The 19794-nt window shown below is 38.1% G+C and overlaps 1 protein-coding gene across 1 annotated transcript in view; it reads right to left on the minus strand.

Annotated features, from left to right (window-relative positions):
* Positions 1-700: 700 nt before the first annotated feature.
* Positions 701-19794, minus strand: part of RC3H2 (ring finger and CCCH-type domains 2) — a 47948-nt gene continuing 28854 nt past the window's right edge. The window contains exons 9-20 of the mRNA XM_049774124.1: positions 19482-19790; positions 14361-14575; positions 10002-10432; positions 9262-9432; positions 6854-7000; positions 5704-5917; positions 5346-5430; positions 4659-4740; positions 4379-4513; positions 3293-3400; positions 2872-3020; positions 701-2024 (exon numbers count right to left, since the gene is read on the minus strand). Coding sequence (XP_049630081.1) covers positions 1829-2024; positions 2872-3020; positions 3293-3400; positions 4379-4513; positions 4659-4740; positions 5346-5430; positions 5704-5917; positions 6854-7000; positions 9262-9432; positions 10002-10432; positions 14361-14575; positions 19482-19790 — 2242 coding nt within the window. The 3' untranslated portion in view covers positions 701-1828. The remainder of the gene's footprint in view (positions 2025-2871; positions 3021-3292; positions 3401-4378; positions 4514-4658; positions 4741-5345; positions 5431-5703; positions 5918-6853; positions 7001-9261; positions 9433-10001; positions 10433-14360; positions 14576-19481; positions 19791-19794) is intronic.

Raw genomic sequence — 19794 nt, forward strand, 5'->3', positions numbered from 1 at the left:
CGTCAACCCTCCCGCCCCTGGAAATGTGCACAAAACTTTTTATCAAAACCGTATCTGATACAATGCTGTGGTTTTGTAAAACAACTAAACAGCTCAGACGACCAATAACATGATCCTGTTTAAGCATCTTGCTAGCAGGAAAAGCCCTTACATACAGTACACCTGGTGAAAGATCAGCTTGGCTTAAAATATTCCAGTACAATTTTCAGAGTAAACAACTTCACAGAAGTTAATTAAAAAAATAATAATAAAAGGCAAACTAATCTTAAAGAAACAAAAATAAAACAACAAAGAGACAAACTAGATAAGATCACAGAAGGAATGCCGAGCTTTTGTTCTCAAATGTCGACTGAAATTTTGGTGCAAAAAAATACCTCCCACTAACTGGCAACTTGGCTGGTTGAACATACTTTCAGGGGCCAAGTCAAAATGTTTTTCAGTCACATTTTAGCAGGGCATTAATTATTCATGCTTTTAAGAATGAATAAAGGTGGGCCGGGCGGTGGCGCTGGAGGTAAGGTGCCTGCCTTGCCTGCGCTAGCCTAGGACGGACCGCGGTTCGATCCCCCGGCGTCCCATATGGTCCCCCAAGAAGCCAGGAGCAACTTCTGAGCGCATAGCCAGGAGTAACCCCTGAGCGTCACAGGGTGTGGCCCAAAAACCAAAAAAAAAAAAAAAAAAAAAAAAAAAAAAAGAATGAATAAAGGTTAGCCAATGTTATCTTATTTAACATGGTTCATAGTCTTATCAGCCTAACAGAAAACAAGGAAAATTAAACCCCAACATGAAGTAACAACAAACAATATTTAACCAAGATAATGCAATGAACATCCAAAATTAATTAATTTAAATAAAAAACCCAGCAATGCCACCTTGTTAGTCAGTGCAAACGCTACATACAGGGTTTTCTCTAGAAAGCTGAAAGCACCTGATTCTTATGCCAAGTCATCAGATTCAATAATGTACAGGCTTAAATCTGCATTTTAAAAAACTGCCATTACATTAGTGCATAATTTATCAAAATTGTAAAAACGATTCTGCATAACTTAGAATTTAATATCTAGTACATCAGCTGAAAGACTTAGGCACTTGGTTATATATTTAATTACTTACTTCAACAAGTAGCCTGTGTATAAATATTAACAAAGCAGAAACTATTCTTGAAAAATGGGAAAATTAAAAAAAATTTAAACACTACAGATAAAAGCACTGCACCACACTTCTACATATAATGCAGTAAAGAAAGCTAGTATATAACCCTGTAAAATTCTATGGTTAAGAACATCTAACTTCACTCTTTGAAGTACAAAAAAAAAAAAAAAAAAAGAAGAAGAAAAAAAAATTCATGCAAAGTCCATGAAAAAGAGAAACAAAGCAGCTGGAATGAGATGGAAATTTCTCAGTGAAACATAAAATAGAAATAAATAAGTTAAGTCTACTTTCACTAGATGTATCATTGTAGGATCCTGCTAGTTTAATAACTGAGTTGTTAATTTTCTATAGAAGCCATTTAAAATAGGAAATGGCTCAGTTACTGCACCGGATTGCTACAAACTCATAAAAAGCTGCTTGAAGCTTAAGTTAAATGTCCAAATTCCAATCACTTCTGGAAAGTGAACGTGTTACCCTAATAAAGTAAAATTTCTTATTTTTTTCATAATGCTAATGCAAGAGGGCTTGAAGTATCAAAGAGTCCACAGGAAATGGATGCCCCCATAATAACTTTTTTTTAAAAAAAATATACATTATATAATATATATCATATATATAAAAAGCTAGTGTAAATGCCTCCATGGTATGGTCACAAATTTGAAAGATGAGCCTCCTTTCAGCTGTTTACCATCTTCCCATTTGCAACAGGTTTTAAAAAGTCCTTTTTATCTTCAGACATAACATGAGTTTTCAAAATGAGGTTGCCCACACTGACAGATGCGGTGATGGGGAGGCAACTTGCATTGCTAATGGACACTGGGAGAGGCTGGCTAAAGCAAGTAGTTACTGGCATAACTGCTTTTTGCTCCTCCCTGAGGAAAAAAAATATGACATGAAAATAAATTAGCTTTAGGTGAAAACTTTTTAAGTCATTATACATCTAAACGAAAAATACGAGTTTTAACAGTTCCTAACAAAGGCATGTTTTATCACATAAACTCTATTAGAAGTGCCCAAAAGATTCCAGGTCAAAGAAATTACAGTGATGAATTAAATACTAGCCAATTTAAAAACCATTAATAAAGTTCAAGATTGTCAGACTTTTTAATAAAATGTGGTAATATTAAAGCCAAGAATATCTTATCATTTCTCAGAAAAGAGAAACTCTTCACCTGGGTTTTAATTTTCCCTTTTGCAGTCTTTAGGTTTGATAATCAGACTGAGAAAATAGGGGTCAGAGATACAGTACAATGGATTAGGCATTAGCCTTAAATACAGTTGACCCAGGTTCGATCCCTGGCACCTCCTAGGACCCCCCTTGAGAGCAGCCAGGAATAATTCCTTAGTGTAGAACCAGAAGTAAGTCCTGAACATAGCTGGCTGTGGTCTCTTCATCCTCTGCCCTCCCCAATCCCCCTCCCCAAACTCCAAAAAACTAAAACTAAACAAACAAACAAACAAAAAAAAAACCAGCTAGAGTGAAGAACTATAAACTGAACTGATCTAGAGTACAAAGACTAACTTTTATTCCAATAAAAGAACACATTTTAGGTTGCAAACTTTTTCTCATTTACCTCGTCCTTCTAAAACCAGACTGAGAAAAATCATTGCCCAGTTATTGATAATATTCACATAAGATAAAGTCAAACATAAATTTAATAGCATCCACTTTTTCACGGCCCATCCCTACTAATTATAAATCATCTGTCTAACACTCACAGAATCACATGTTCTTCACCTAAGCTCTGTCTCTTCTGTTCCTGGGACTCCTTTTGGTGCTGCTGGACAGTATGCCCATTTTCCACTGCTGTTCCATTCATCAGCTGATCGCTTTGAGAACCGATCCCAAGTTGTATGTCTAAAATCTCCTATAGAAATAAAATGCCAGTCTTTAACTATGGTTGTATTTCATATTTTAAATTCCAATGGAATAAAGCCTCATAAAGATGGCCCAGAGAGATAGAGCAGGGGTTAAAGTGCTAACTTTGCATGGAGCCAACCCTGTTCAATCCCTAGCACCACATACTGGTTCTCTGAGCAATACCAGGAGGGATCCCTGAGCAGAGCCAAAAGCAAGACCTCAGCACAGCTCAAAACAAAACAAAACAAAATCTCCTTAATATCAAATTGTGGTACTCACTTCAATGTGTTCACCTTGTCCATCAGGTTCATCGGTATCAAGTGCTGACAGCTCTAACTCAATATCCCTATCAGGCTTAGTATCAGTTATATCTTCTACATAATCACTCTGTAATTAAGAAAAAAGAATGATTTTATACTAAGGAAATGGGGCTTCCTTTTTATATTAAAATGGAAAGGGTTTAAGAGCATGGCTCAGCAGCAGAGCACTTCTCTTGGACTGGTGGGGGGCCCTATGCAAAAACTAAGTTTGATCCCAAACAAACAAAAATAAAAGGGGGGGGCAGAGAGCTAGAACCTCGGTAGGGTATTTGCTTCGCATGTGGCCGACCCAGGATGGATGGTGGTTTGATTCCTGCCATCCCAGATGGTCTCCTGTGCCTGGCACGAGCGATTTTTAAGTGCAGACTAGGAGTAACCCCCTGAGCGCCGCTGGGTGTGACCCAAAAACCAAAAAAAGAAAAGTGAGTGTGAGAGGGAAAGAGAGAAAGAGAGAGTTTAAATGAGATTTAGGTTTAAGTTAAAAACTTTAAGTGAGATTGCTCTATATAATAATTTAAGTAATAATCTAGAAAGAAAAAAGTCAAAATGAGATTATTATAAATAATTTTTAAGAGCCAGAGAGAAAAAAATCAGTACATAAGGGACTGGCCCTGCACAAAGCCAACCTGGTTCTATTCATGAAACCCCAAATCCTATCTGGAGTGATCCTTGAGCGCAGAGTCAGGAGTAAACTCTAAGTACCAAATGACCCCAAAACCAAACTGAATAAAAATAACTGAAGAAATCTGAGTGTACACTTTCATTTTTACTTTTAGTTTTAAAAGGAATAATCTAGAGTCATAGAGTTTGTACAGAGGCTTTGTCATTTACCTTCCTGAGCCTATTAGGAGTGACCTCTGCATGACAGGGATAAACCTGAGCTCTAACAGGTATGACCCCAAAACAAGAAATATCTAGCAGAAAAAGGCATACGAAAATGCATTAAATGACACCAGATACCAGTGTGCAACAGTAGTAAACAACAAAATTTTTTTAAATAATAATAAATTTATTATGAATATGCCAAGAGGTTGGGTTTCTTTACCTCTCCATTTCTTAGTTCAATTTCCTTGCTTAGAAGATTTAAGGTAAGGTGACGGCCTTCATCCAGGGAATTCCACTTCTGTTGCATGGCCAAAGCATTGGCTTCCCTCTGAAGAAGTAATGAGTTACTTTTGGCCTATGAGAGAAGAAAACGCAAAGTAAAAGCTTAGGGCAGGAGCTTGTGGCTCAGCCTCACAGCATATGTGAGAAACCTTGAGTTAAATCCCCAGTACTACAGTAAAACAAAACAAAACAAAACAAAACAAAACTCCAGAACCTACCTGCTGAAGTTCAATGCTCAAAAGGTCTCCAGTACTGGAATGCTTTCTATGAGCAGATAAATCAGTAACAATGAACCTGTCCCTTTAAAGAGAAATATGTTCATTCATAAACAAAATAAAGCAACTAATGAAATAATGACTATATACAACGAATCTTTTTTTTTCTTTTTTTTGGTTTTTGGGCCACACCCGTTTGATGCTCAGGGGTTACTCCTAGCTATGCGCTCAGAAGTCGCTCCTGGCTTGGGGGGACCATATGGGACGCGCCAGGGGAATTGAACCCCGGTCCGTCCTACGGTAGCGCTTGCAAGGCAAACACCTTACCTCTAGTGCCACCTTCCCGGCCCCTATATAGAACAAATCTTATAAGACAGATTTACCTAGCAGATTTCTTCTAAACACTGCTTCAAATGTAAAAGTAAATAAACAAATGTTATGGTCCAGGGAGATACTAGTGAGACTAGTATGCAAGCTCTTCATGTAAGGGCCCAGTTTCCATGAGTCACAGGGTCCAAAGGACTATTAGGAACAACCCTCAAGCTGCTAGTGTGTGATTATAGACCAAAACAAAACAAATTACTTCCAAATATTAGCTATACCTATAAAACTAGCAACATTTATGAACAATTTTGGGCAAATTTTGTACTCTGACCACAGAGAAAACAAAAGAATTAAAGAGACTGTTACCGTTCGATATAGTGTGCTGAAGATGTGGCCTCATTACCATAAGAACTCCATCTTGAATCGACAGCATTGACATAAGGGACATAATCTACAGATTTGTAGAAAAAAAAACCCAGCAGTAATCAAAAATGAAGTTATGTACATGTAAATTCATACTTTTCATAAAATATCCCTTTTTCTCCAACAGCAATGCTAACTTGCACAAACCATTTAATTGAGTTGACTGGGACTGTTAAATGAAGGGCAATGGAAATTTTATATATATCAGTGTGTATATATATATATATATATACACACACAAATATATATGACATATAAGACTTATATTAACTAATATAACATATTAGTTACAAGGGCTTACCTGATACACTGATTGGCTTAGTTGCACTTCCTTGGGAAGCAGTGGCTTGGACAGGATCTGTAGTATGATACCCTGTACGGGAAGATCGGGAAATTGCACCCCATTTTGAGATGATAGGCCCATCGCTAAAAGGAATTATTGGGTCTTCTTCTTTAGTCCTTCTCTGAGTTTCAAACAAATGCAGTCTTCTCTTAACATCTCCACTGTCCAGGTCCTGCATAAAAAACAAAACAAACAAACAAAAAAAAACATAAAAGACATCTGGGAATTACTTCAGCTAGTAATATAAGTTCATACTATCAAAGAACATGTATTTAGGCTTTCTGATAAATTTAACTCTAGTTATAGGTCTCAATGAAAATCCAATATCTATCTAAATCCTAACTTCCTAAATGGTGCTGTAAGACTATATATTTGTTACATAACTTTAGCTTATGTAGGGTAGGGAAGTCACAAAATTTGAGAAAGTTTCTGAATGTGTAAAAATAAAAAATTAATTCAAAACCGAACATGCAATAAATTCAAGTGCTTCTGGTAGCACTAGTCTATGAACATTTCTTTCTTGATTTTATTTTGGACCACACCTGGGGATGCTTAGGAGTTATTATTGCTTGGTGCTCAGCAATTACCCTTGGTAGCCTTGGAAAACTACATGGGATGCTGGGGATCAAATCTTGGTCAGCCATGTTGTGCTAGGCAAACATTCTACTTACTGTACTATAGCTCAGGCCCCCCTATAAGACATATTTTTGTTTGTTTTGGAGTCACAACTGCCTTGCTCTGGGATTATTCCTGGTTTGGCACTCAAAAAACACTGCTGGTGAGCTCCGGCGCCAATATATGACACTGAAGATGAAATATGGGTCAGTGTGCATGGCAAGCACACTATCTGCTGTGCTATATCACTCAGTCCCTATCTAGCATTTCATAAAGCAAAAAGATCACAAATAAAATTAAGTTTAAAAGCCAGTCTAAACCAAGCTATGTTCAAATAATTTAGTTAGTATGTGCGATTTATTTCATACGTAAATGTAGCTCTATTACTAATAGATAAGCTCTATACCAACAATATGAAGACAAAAGTATTAAATCATTCTAAGCTTCGAGTTAACATCACAATAGCCTGAAAAAGAAGAAGTCCAAAGCATACCATTAACACGGCATTCGAATTAGCAATTACATCTCTGGGCTCTGAGTCGATGGCATTTATACAGGAGCCTATGGTGCCACAAGACCAAGGAGAATAGTGGGAAAGACGATCTTCTTCAAATTTTGTGCCACTCACACTATCAGAGAACTGATTGAAACAAAACAAAACAAAAAGAGAGGGCAATAACCATTAGCCAAAAAGAAAACCTTAAAAATCTATAACTCTGGGGGAAAGGGAGCAAAAGGACTATGGGAGATGCTCGGAGATCATAAATAAGTGTATAATCTCTCCTGCCCCAAACTTACAAATTCGTTGCTAGAATAACTATTACAGAATATACAGAACTCCACAGTGAAACTTCAATTATGTATTTAAAAAATGGCACTTTATAAATATATACTTATTAATAAATACAATGTCTTCTCTTTTTACTTTATCTTCTAAATTCTAATAAGGAACCTCTGATACTACCAAAATCAATTAAATGAACTTAGGGGAAAAAAGTAGCTACATTTTGGATGCACTTTTAGGATTATTATAGGATCACAATACTACAACCTTAAGAATTTTAAAATTGTTAACATATTTTAACTATATTTATAGAGTTGTTTTTTTTTTGTTTGTTTTTGGGCCACACCCTGCAGTGCTCAGGGATTACTCCTGGCTGTCTGCTCAGAAATAGCTCCTGGCAGGCAGGGGGACCACATGGGACACTGGGATTTGAACCAATCACCTTTGGTCCTGGATCGGCTGCTTGCAAGGCAAACGCCGCTGTGCTATCTCTCCGGGCCCATATTTATAGAGTTATATAGCTAACACATAACTAAGGAGGTTACCCCAATTACTATTACTAGATATTACAATAGCAGATTGGAGTCTCAGAAGAAAAAAACAATTATTTCTTCCTTTGTGGCTTTTGGACCGTACCTGTCAATGTTGAAGGTCATACCCAATAGAGCTCAGGGGGGCTATGTGGTGGCAGGAAACCCAGGGATCCTACATCCAAAGGATCTGCTTAGGCTTTGATTCATCGCCATGGCTCTTATAATATTTATTTCTAAACCATAATATAAAATATTTATGCTTTTTCACTGAATAGCAACTCTTATTCTGTTGTTAGGATGTTTATCTACTTTGAAAAGATAAATCAAATTCTTGTTTAAAACGTTACTGATTTACTGAATTATCAGTGGATGAAAAATGATGGTATCTTTCTTTTTATCCTGGAGAACTTCAAAGTAACATACAAAGAAGAGTAAAGACAGATGAACAAGAGCAATTGATATAGAAGATGGGATAAGGCACATGGGTGATGGGGCACTATACTATCCTATTTTGTTTGTTTGTTTTTTTATTATGTCCCACAGTGCTCAGGGCTTACTCCTGGCTCTACACTACTCCTGGCAATGCTTGGATGACCATATGTAGTGCTGAAGATTGAGTCTGGTTTAACTACATGTAAGTCAAGTGCTCTATCCACTTAGTTTTTCTTTGACTCAAACATCCATTTTGTAGTGTATGCTGAACATATTAAATTTTCCATTAAGAAAACTTTAAATTGGGGAGAGAAAAAAAAAAAAGAAAACTTTAAATAGCTTTTTTTTTTTTTTTTTTTTTTTTTAGTAGAAGCTCTATGATTGGGAATAAGCTAGAATAATTTTTAAAAATAGGGCCAGGGATACATAGATGACCTGGGTTCAATCCCTGGGACCCTATATGGTCTTCTGAGTCTACCTAAATACAGAGAACCAGGGGTAAATCTGAGCAGGTGAGTGGAACCCAAAAAGAAAAAATAAATTGATAGAAAAATGTTCTGCTCTCTATATAATAACACTAATAGTAACAGGGCATACTATAATGATTCTAGAATGACAAGAACAGTAATTTATAATGATGTAAAATACTAAGAATAATATAGTATTCCCTATAGTGAAGTAGGGAAAAATGCCTCACAAAGACCAAATACATTAAAATCCTAGCCATATACAGCCTAAATTCACTATATGAAAAAATTACCTATATTCTCTGTGTAGGAGTCCTAGCCCACAAAAATATAAATAATACCTGCCCCCTAAGGTTTTTGTGAGAATTAAATAACATTATGTAAAAGCTTAGTACAGTCCCCGGCACGAGTAGGTGCTCAATAAATGGTAGGTTTAAATATTAAGAACCATAAAAATGAGAACTCAACTACTAACAAAACTTCAAATTCTTGACAGAAGAGAAACTGATAGAGCAATCTTCAGAATCTCACCAAGTTTAGCTTTATAGTGTATGTTTAATGAGATCAAACACATACACAAAAGCATTAAAAAAAAAATCTAACATAACTAAACATAGCTTGACAAAGTGCTTTGAAGCCAGTCTGTTTGATCTATCTCTGTATCATTGAGAGAAACCTTTCTTACATCAGCGCGAAAGTCTACACTGAATAGAGGAGAAGGTGGTGTTGGTGACTGTGTGGCAACAGGAAGAGTTGAAGAGACAAGAGATGCTTTCTGAGTGTGATACTGTGCCCACTGCTCTGGTTTTCTTCGTATCTGCTCCTCGCAACTGGTCTTCAAATGACCACAAGGTTCCTGGGGGGGGGGGGGGGATAAAAGAAACAATCTTAATTATCTAGGGAGCAGTAAATGAATGTTAACTATGCTCAGTGAAAATAATGTTTAAGTTAATAGTTTATTATATTGCTGAGTCCAAAACAATACATTAGGGAGCCACCAAACACTTAAAATAAGGGGTTACTTATTTAGTCAAGTTAAATGACAAATCAAATCTAGGTGCTCCCTACTGGGTACAGAAAAGTCATCTGTATTATATGTAGAGATATTATAAACAGGATTCTTTTATTTTGAAGATTTCTATTCAATCTCCCATCAGTTTCCTATTGAAACATTACATTTATTGAGCATTAATATGATGTCACAGGTCCAGTTCTAAGAGGCTTGTTTTTACTGATTTAATCCTCACAAATTTTATGAGGTAGGTATTTCCCTCCAATAGAATGTATAAGAACTGATATAGGAAAGTAGTATCTCTAAGTCACACAATTATGAAGTGGAAGAGGGAGTACATCTATGTGGGTGGGTCTGGCACCAAAGCTCTTAATTGCTACTATAGAAGTGTCCCTATTTCCATCATTCCTTACCCTTGGTAAAGGCACAGTTGTCCTTGGCTCATTTGGTGGCTGACAAGCCATTGAGTAGTACCCATCTAGTGAGTTATATCTTTCCCGCAAAGATGTCTGGTAGACAGATGAGTGCATCACGTCCATTGGAGGTAAAGAATTGCTTCTAATAATGTCATCTCGGTACAAAGGTGGGCGCCAGATGCGCCTGCTATCATATACTGGAGCATACATTCCAGAAGGTACTGGAGGAACCGGTCCATACGGCTGAGGAGGAGGAGGTTGGTATGGAGAAGAATTCATTCGATCTCGAGGGGAAAATGAGTTGTAATGCTCAGCATATGGCATGGAAGCAGGTGGGAGGGAGGACTCTGGAACATTGCTGGACCTCACAAAGCGAGGAACACAGGGAGCCACACCAGCTGGTACTGTTGGCGGAGGTGGATAGTATCCTTGAAAATTGGAAAGAACAATGTAATCTTAGTAAAATCCAACATTTAAAATGGTTTAAATCTAAAGCACTCTTTAATATAGAAAAATAAAAGAAGCTTTGAACTTCATATCAATTACCATCGCCTGTTTTAAAAAGAAAATACATACTTTCAAGACACCATACTAAGACAATCGTGTCCAATAATTTGTTAAACTGCTTTTTAAAATACATGACAAAGCTGTGAGACTGGTAAATTCCTCCTAAGGTTTCTATTAGTACGAGTTTTATATTAAAGAGCTAGAACACTGATGCTTAATTTCTGTAGTAGCAAAAATTAGAGATTTCTTTCTAAATCAGTGTAAATTGGAATTGGAGAAGTAAAGAGCTTGCCTTGTATACAGTCAACCCAGGTTCAATCCCTAGTACCTTACATGAGCCCCCACACACCAGTAGGAGTTGCCAGAAGCAAACACTGAGTGGTATAATGTATGACTCCAAAATGAAGCAAAACAAAATCTAGGTCTGGAGCAAGAGTAGAGAAGGTAGGCTGTTTGCCTTGCAATGTATCTGATCTGAATTCAATCCCTGGCATCCCATTTGGTCCCCCCTGAGCACCACCAGGAGTAATTCCTGAGCTCAGAGCCAGAGTTAACACCTGAGCACCGGTGGCTGTGGCCCAAAAACCAAAACAAACAAAAAGCAAAATCAATTAAAACTATTCACTGCCTAACAAAACTGTACATAAAAACATAGAAACAGAGGGTTGTAGCAAAGGAGAGTGGGTAAGGCACTTGGGTTTCAATCCCTGGCATCCCATAAGGTTCCAGAGCCCTAATAGAAGTATAGAGGCAGGACTAAGTTCTGAGCACTATTGGATCTGATCCCAGTACCAAAACCAAACAAACAAAAAACATAAAAATCAAGTATTTTGCATATCAAGGGCTTTACAAAATTCTAAATCCATAAATCCTATATTGATTCAAATGCATAAGAACCAAGATTTCACAGGTGAGGGAGTCTCTGGCTGGGATCACTGAACTTACTCAGTGAATGGAAGGCAAAGCCCCTCCTTTCCAGCTCAGTCCCAGAAGCCTTCATGTACAACCTGTGCCATATTAAACAGGCCCATTAACATGCTACAATTCCTAAGTGCAAATCTACTCAGCAAATTATATGCTGCTCAGAGTTACATAGTTATACATCCTATTATTTGGCGAAGTCGGGAAGAAAACAGAGAAGTCTCCAGCCTAATTCCTCAGCATCTTCCAAGGCATCTAACTATAGACTCATCCCTAATACAGAAAAACAAAAACAAAAACAAAAACAAAAAAAGCTAGGAAAATCAGTGGGGGAAATGGTTCTACTAGAAGCCTGCCAAATTCAATGAGTGAAACTACCACCAGAGACAGCAATAATGCCAACCAGTTTGGGAAATCCTCAGATAATGTCTTTAGTGACACCACGATGTTTAATGAATTCAAAGAAACTGTGCACATGTAGTCAACAGGCACAAGAAAATATAAGGTTTAAATTAAAATACTGCTAGAATCAGAAATGACAGAAAAGAGCATAGGAAGTTAAAAAGTAAATTTAAAAGAGAATCTGGAGCATAATCATAGTGGGTAGGGCATTTGCATGCATCCAACCTGGATTCAAACCCTGGCACCCCATGTGGTCCCCAAAACTTACCAGGACTGGTCTCTGAGCACAACCAGGTGTGCTCCCCCTCAAATAAAAAAAGAACAACAAAACACTAAATAGCAGAATAACAGCAGCTAAGCAAAAAGACTAAGGAGCCCCAAGATGAAATGGAAGAAACAGATTCCGTATTTTCTGGCATATAAGACAACTTTTGAAACAAAAAAAAATGTCAACCGAAATTGGGGGTCGTCTTATACACCGAGCATATTCCGAAAAATGTTTCGATATGCCACTAAACGAAAATCGTCTGGATATTGCCACGAAACAAATTTTCGAACTCGATCCTGCATCAATGACTCCAAGACTGCTCGGACCACCTCTCTAACTCGGCCACTCCAACCAGACTTTTTGTGCATGCAAATTATACAATGTTCTGTACCCAATTCTACACTGTCAAAAACCTGCTCAGATTGGCCAGAGTCAGAGAGGAAGTCTATTACAGTATAACCACAGTGATTGGCTCACTGTGGTACATACAGTTGCCGCACAAGAACGTTCTGTCTTATACAGTGAATATAGGCCTAAACCTATGTTTTAACTGTAAAATTAGGGGGTCATCTTATATGCAGGAAAATACGGTACAAAAGATGAAAAATACTTTGAAAGAAATAAATAGTAGACCAGTAACTTGGGATGAATTCAAGAGGAACAATTTAAGAATCATCAGTGTTCCTGAAGAACAACAGAAAGGCAAATTTGATGAAGAAATAATAGTTCAAGAAATCAGGGGAGGACCCGGAGAGATAGCACAGCGGCGTTTGCCTTGCAAGCAGCCGATCCAGGACCAAAGGTGGTTGGTTCGAATCCCGGTGTCCCATATGGTCCCCCGTGCCTGCCAGGAGCTATTTCTGCGCAGACAGCCAGGAGGAACCCCCGAGCACTGCCGGGTGTGGCCCAAAAACAAAACAAACAAGCAAAAAAAAGAAATCAGGGGGGATTACAGATGCCAAGATGAAAATAGACTCAATTAAGAAAATTTCAAAATACATTGTACTGAAAAATGACAAAAGCCAAAGGCATTATATTGAAAACAGCAAGATCAAAAAAGGGACTTTCATACAAAGGAAAGCCTGTGCATCTGATTTATCAAACAATATCAACAATGTTCACTTATTGCCACCAATGTCCCCAATTACCCTCCCATCTCTGCATGTCCCCATATGATACTTTTCTTATCTCTTTCCCCACTTCTATTTTCCTCTTAAGTACTATGATTTACAATATTGCTACTGAAGAGGTATCATACATATCACTTTACCTCAGCTACCCAGTTCTTTTATGTTGTTGTTGTCATCCGGTGACACTCAGGGGTTACTCCTGGCTATGCGCTCAGAAATCGCTTCTGGCTTGGGGGACCATATGGGACACTGGGGGATCAAACTGCCTTACTGCTTGTGCCACCGCTCCGGCCCTAGCTACCCAGTTCTTGTCCAACTACCTTATTTCCAACTACCATTGTCATAGTGGTCCCCTTTCTATTCTAACTATACTATCCTCTGCCCTTTGTTGCAAGCTTTGTAGACTAGTCTTCCTGGCTTTTATTCCTAATGTCTTTGGTTATTGTTCTCACATTATTTTTAATATCCCACAAATGAGTGCGATCATTCTATGTCTCTCTGACTCAGTTCACTCAGCATACTCTTCATATCTATCCATGTATAAGCAAGTTTCATGACTTCATATTTCCTAAGAGCTGCATAATATTCCATTGTACAGATGTACCATGGTTTCTTTATCTACTCATCTGGGGACCAGTCAGTACTGGGGAGCAAGGCATATTCTTCATTACTTCAAACTATCTCCCAGTCTCCCTCTAGCTGTCCTATTAATCACTGCACCCCAGCCAGCTGCTCTTGGGAGGAGCTCCATCCCCCTGCTCTCAATGTAGATCACTGTTTTATGTTTACATGTTTGATGTTTCTAAGTGATAGTTTTCCAGCTAAAAACATGCATGACATAAGTATATAAATTAAAATTTCCATATTTAAATCAAATCTTATGTTTTTAAATTACCATTTGGTGTGCGTTAAAAAGAGAGGTAGTCTTATACAGTGAATATAGCCCAAACCCAATATTTTAACAGGAAAAATAGGGGGTCGTCTTCTACGCCAGAAAATAAGGTAATTTTTAAATATAAATATTCACAAGGGGGGGACTATTCACAAGAGATATAATCTACTTACTTATCTAAAAGCCACAAATATAACATCACACTTTTCCTCTCAGAACTGTTAAAGACTACTTACCTGTCTGTGGATATTGTGGAACTTCAAAGGGTATCTGAGTCCTTGGATCTTGAAAATACTGAATGTTTTCAGAATGCTGAGGATATACTGGTACTCTAGTTATAAATGGGCTGGATTTTGGAGGCACAGAATTTAGCTCTGTTCCAACAGAAGAGGTCCCAGCTGAGGTAGCCACTACATTACTTACAGGTGTCTTGGGTGGAGAACCAATTTTACTAGAGAGAAAATTTAACAGAAAAAATGACAAATCATTATATATTGCTATTAGGTTTTGCTCAGTAGGAATTTTTTCATGACATTATACACTGAAACAATTAAGAGAAAGTACTTGGTTATTATCAGCGAAAATTAAAGCATTAATTTCACTGCCACCTTACACTAATTCACAAGACCACATTAGCAGATATTACATTTTTGGAGAGAACAAAACTAAATGTAAACAATCTCAAACACATCCATCCCCTCTTACTTTCCTTTAACAACGCTTTTTTTTTCCAAACTAAAAATTTTAAAGACTTTTCTGCTCAAATAAATTCTTGTTTTTTTTTTTTTTGTTTTTGGGCCACACCCGGTAACGCTCAGGGGTTACTCCTGGCTATGCGCTCAGAAGTTGCTCCTGGCTTGGGGGACCATATGGGACGCCGGGGGATTGAACTGTGGTCCATCCAAGACTAGCGCAGGCAAGGCAGGCACCTTACCTCTTGCGCCACCGCCCGGCCCCTCAAATAAATTCTTGATAGAAATACTATAGCCTTGGGCAGAGTGATAGCACAGTGGTAGGGTGTTTGCCTTGCACCCTGCAGACCCGGGACAGACCCATGTTCCATCCCAACCATCCCATAGGGTCCTCCAAAGCCTGCCAGGAGCGAGTTCTGAGTGCAGAGACAGGAGTAACCCCTGAGCACCGCTGAGTGTGAACCCCCAGCCCCCAAAAAGAAGAAATCATATAGCCTATCAATTCAACTTAAAGACACAAAAAGAAAGATCATTCTATTTAGATTTAAACTAATTAACATGCAATTTCTTTGGAGCAATGTTATTCTTATCCATTTTGTTACCCAAGACTAGAACAGTTCCAGTTCCTGGTAGACTTAAGAAAACATTTGTAGGGGGCCAGAGAGATAGCATGGAGGTAAGGAGTTTGACTTTCATGCAGGAGGTTGGTGATTCGAATCCCATCATCCCATATGGTCCCCTGCCAGGAGCGATATCTGAGCATAGAGCCAGGAGTAACCCCTGAGTGATGCCGGGTGTGAACCCCCCCAAAGAAAAACCACATTTGTGGAATAAACAAAATAGTCCATCACAGACATAGTATGTACTTAGTAGTACTGGGTTCGAATTTGGGTCAGCTATGTGTATGGCAAGTACCTAATTATCTCTTTCTGGCCCCCAAATATACAATTAAAAAACAAAACAAAACAATTTCCCTTTGTTGAATCACCATCAACTCCTGAAGATACCATCATGCCTTTCTTAATCCCTTTAACTCAAAGGGTTTACACCTTAGACATGTGGTAACACAAGAAAATGATCTTGCTAGTAATGTGGAAATTCAAACAGTGTGTTCCCACTAGAATAGGTTTGTCACAAATCAGATAAATTCATTTTATGTTAGAGTGGAAAAAAGGAAATAAAAATGAACATAAATCTACCACAACAGACTAGTTTAGCAGATGTTAATGTCTATGTGTGGTTGTTAAATGAAAGTACAGAAAAAAAGATAGAGAACTGTGAATGGAAATAAATGTACTGAGTTAATAATACTTAAACATATTGTAGAACTATGATTAGCCTATGAAGTTTGATGGCCCTATAGCAAAAATTACTAGCTATTATCAAGTAAATTCTAAATTTATGCATAGATTCCAGATCTTTTCCTGTCAAAATGTTACATATACTCTTAAGTACTTTGAAATGAGAGAAAAAGAGATGAGTCTCAGGAGACTCCAGATTCTAGGCTCTCCCTGTAACAGCTGAGAGGAATGGATCTGACGATCTGCCAACTAGGTCAAGAGAGCCTTATGTCATCCTTTACTTTTGAAACTTGTTCAGATGTTATCAGCTCACTTCTGGAAGCCTTCCACAGTAGTTCACTGTACAATCAGTTTTGTATTTTTTGCATTCTAATGACTTGGCAATGTAACTCAGTTATCTTTCAGAATACATTACATAAAGAGACCCGCTCACACCAACTATACTAGAAGACCCTTTATAGGTAAGGATTGCATTTAGATGCATTAGTTACATCAAATTGTTCATCCTGGTTTTTGCACACCATAGAAGAAAAACACTATTCATAATTTTGGCTAAATAGCTATGAGTTTTCTCCTAGTCTATTTCAATTTCTGAAAATACTAATGAATCATATACTCTTTTTGTGTGTGTGTGTGTGTGTGTGTGTGTATGTGTGGTTTTTGGGTCACACCCGGCAGCGCTCAGGGGTTCCTCGTGACTCTATGCTCAGAAATCGCCCCTGGCAGGCTCCGGGGACCCTATGGGATGGAGGGATTTGAACCACTGACCTGCACGCAAGGCAAATGCCTTACTTCCATGCTATCTCTCCAGCCCCAAATCATATACTCTCAAGTGGGAGTGGGTATGGCAATATTTGCAAGGTGGGTCAACTATCACCCCATCTAATTCTTAAGCATTTCCATTTTCCTGAGAGGAAATCATACTTACTAGCATTCATTCATTCTCCCACTATTCTTCCAGCAACACTCATCTACTTTGGTTCTAATGTGGCTTATTTAACAAAAATGCACATAAACAGAACAATAAAATATGTGGAATTATATGAGTGTGCAGACATCATGTAGAAGTCATAATATTTTCAGTTCTCATTCATACAGTAACAGGTAATAATACTCTCATGGATAATACTCCACTGTATAATTATAAATCATCTTCACAATATTTTTTTTTGGTTTTTGGGCCACACCCAGTCATGCTCAGGGGTTACTGCTGCCTCTGTGCTCAGAAATTGCTCCTGGCTTGGGGGACACCGGAGGATCGAACTGCCCTAGGCTAGCGCGGGCAAGGCAGACACATAATGGCTTGTGCCACCGCTCCGGCCCCTCATCTTCACAATATATAACTATTCATTTTCTAAATGTACAAGGTCTCCATAAACAGGTGCCAAGTTAATTTTACATGAACTAATTTTTAAAATAAACCACCAATTCTTAAAGAATAATCCTGAAATTGCACAGAATGAACAACAAACTTGAGCAATGTTCTACTCAGTGTTCTAACAGTGCCAAAGACAAGGCTCAAAATAAATATGCAAATATTTTCAAACATAATAAGGTGCTCTACATTATCCTATATTTTTCAAGACTGGAAAGGTTCAAACAGAACCACATAACTTGAATCATCTTCTTCTGCCTCATAAATTGGGGGGGGAGGGGAATGGATGGTACCAGGACCAAACAGTCATATGAATATTGAATAGAAATAAAATATGGGGGCCGGAGAGATAGCATGGAGGTAAGGCATTTGCCTTTCATGCAGGAGGTCATCGGTTCGAATCCCGGCGCCCCATATGGACCCCTGTGCCTGCCAGAAGCAACTTCTGAGCCTGGAGCCAGAAATAACCCCTGAGCACTGCCGGGTGTGACCCAAAAAAAAAAAAAAAGAAATAAAAAATGATCAGACTTAAACACCAACTCTAAAGCTAACAACAGAATCGAAAACCAATCTACAATAAGCTGTATACAGTGGGGACCAGTTACACTAGCAGTCTGGGGGACAAAGGAGAGCGATACAGGATGCATGCTAAGAACAGGGATGGAAGGAGGACAATACTGGTGGTGGGAATGCCCCTGATTCATTGTCACTATGTACCTTAAATATTAATGTGAAAGATTCGTAATTCACTTTGGTCACAATAAAAATTAAAAAAATAAAAGACTGGAAAGGAAAAATATAATAAACAATTTCACTGATATAGACTAACAGCAAATATAAAGTATAAAAATGCTTATAAACCACTGTTTATTATCTGAAGTCTTAGCAGTTTACATAAACTGCATTTTTCTTATAAGGCAGATAATAGGTACTAACAAAACTATATATGGGCAAAAAGTCTCAGATTTAAACGTAAGTGAGGACCAGAGTTTTAGCATAGTAGGTATGACCTTGCATGTAGCTGACCCAGGTTAAACCCTCCAACTTCCCAGATGGTCCCCTCTGTAACTGTCAGGAGTAATCGCTGAGCACAGAGGCAAGAGGAAGACCTAAGCACCACTAGGTGTGACCCAAAACCCCAAAAATTTACATTTATATAAATGAATATAAATGCTCAAGATTTTATAGGTGAAAGCGAATATTTAGAATGTCATTAAGTTTCAAAACTTTGTTTTAAAAACATGAAACTCCCCCCCTTGGATTTTTAAAAAAATATATATATAGGGGCTGGAGCGGTGGTGCAGGTGGTAGGGCGTTTGCACTGCATGCATTAACCTAGGACAAACCGAGGTTTGATCCGCACCCACCCACCCCGTGTCCCATATGGTCCCCCAAGACAGGGGCGATTTCTGAGCACATAGCCAAAATATATAAAACACTAAAACCCTTCTGCTAAATGAGATACTGTGAGGGGCTAAAGAGATAATACTAAGGGTTAGGCACCTCATCTTACTTGCATATGGCCAACCTGGGTTCAATTTCCCCCCTCTTTGTATCTCATATGATCTCCTGATCCCAACCAGAACCAGGAGAAAGCTCTGAGTATCAGCAGATATACCCCCAAAACAAAAAAACAGACAAAAAAAAGAATAAGATATTTTGCTAAAACTCAATAAAAAGATCATTTAGTAAAAAATTTAATTACAGAACGAGGATTGGAACTTATTTAGCCTATTCCTACTACATAAAAATCTCTAATGAAAAAAAAAAACTTGGGTAATTGCTTTTCATTTTTTTTTTTTTTGAGACCTAACTGGCTGCTCTAGGGAGACTAATGGGGTACTGGGTGTATAAAACCTGGGCTGCCTGCATGCAAGTTCCCTTTCCACTCTGAAATCTTTCTGGCCCCTGCCTTTCCTTAGGATGAATACACACATATTTCTAAAAAGCCTAAGTAACTCTTATCAGCCCCTTCAATCTAATACTTACTTTTCAGGTACAGACTCTGCAGAAGATCCAGCAGCATTCTGACCATTTGTGCCAACCTTCCCCACTTTCTTCACAGTTTCCAGAGCTCTTAATGAACTGTCAGTACTACGTGGGATTAACTGGGAAACACTGCTTTCTGCATTTGAAATTCCGTTTGTACTCGGAACCATTTTCCCGGCTGTTTCAGTACTTCCTATGACAGAAACGACATTTCCGGCTGTGGTTGTAACAGTGTTGTTTACACCAACTTTATTTAGAAGAGGAAATGTTCTTACAGTCGCATTGATCTTTTTGTTCCTTAATCGATACCTGT

Source organism: Suncus etruscus, chromosome 5 (assembly GCF_024139225.1).
Source record: "Suncus etruscus isolate mSunEtr1 chromosome 5, mSunEtr1.pri.cur, whole genome shotgun sequence".
NCBI lineage: Eukaryota > Metazoa > Chordata > Mammalia > Eulipotyphla > Soricidae > Suncus > Suncus etruscus.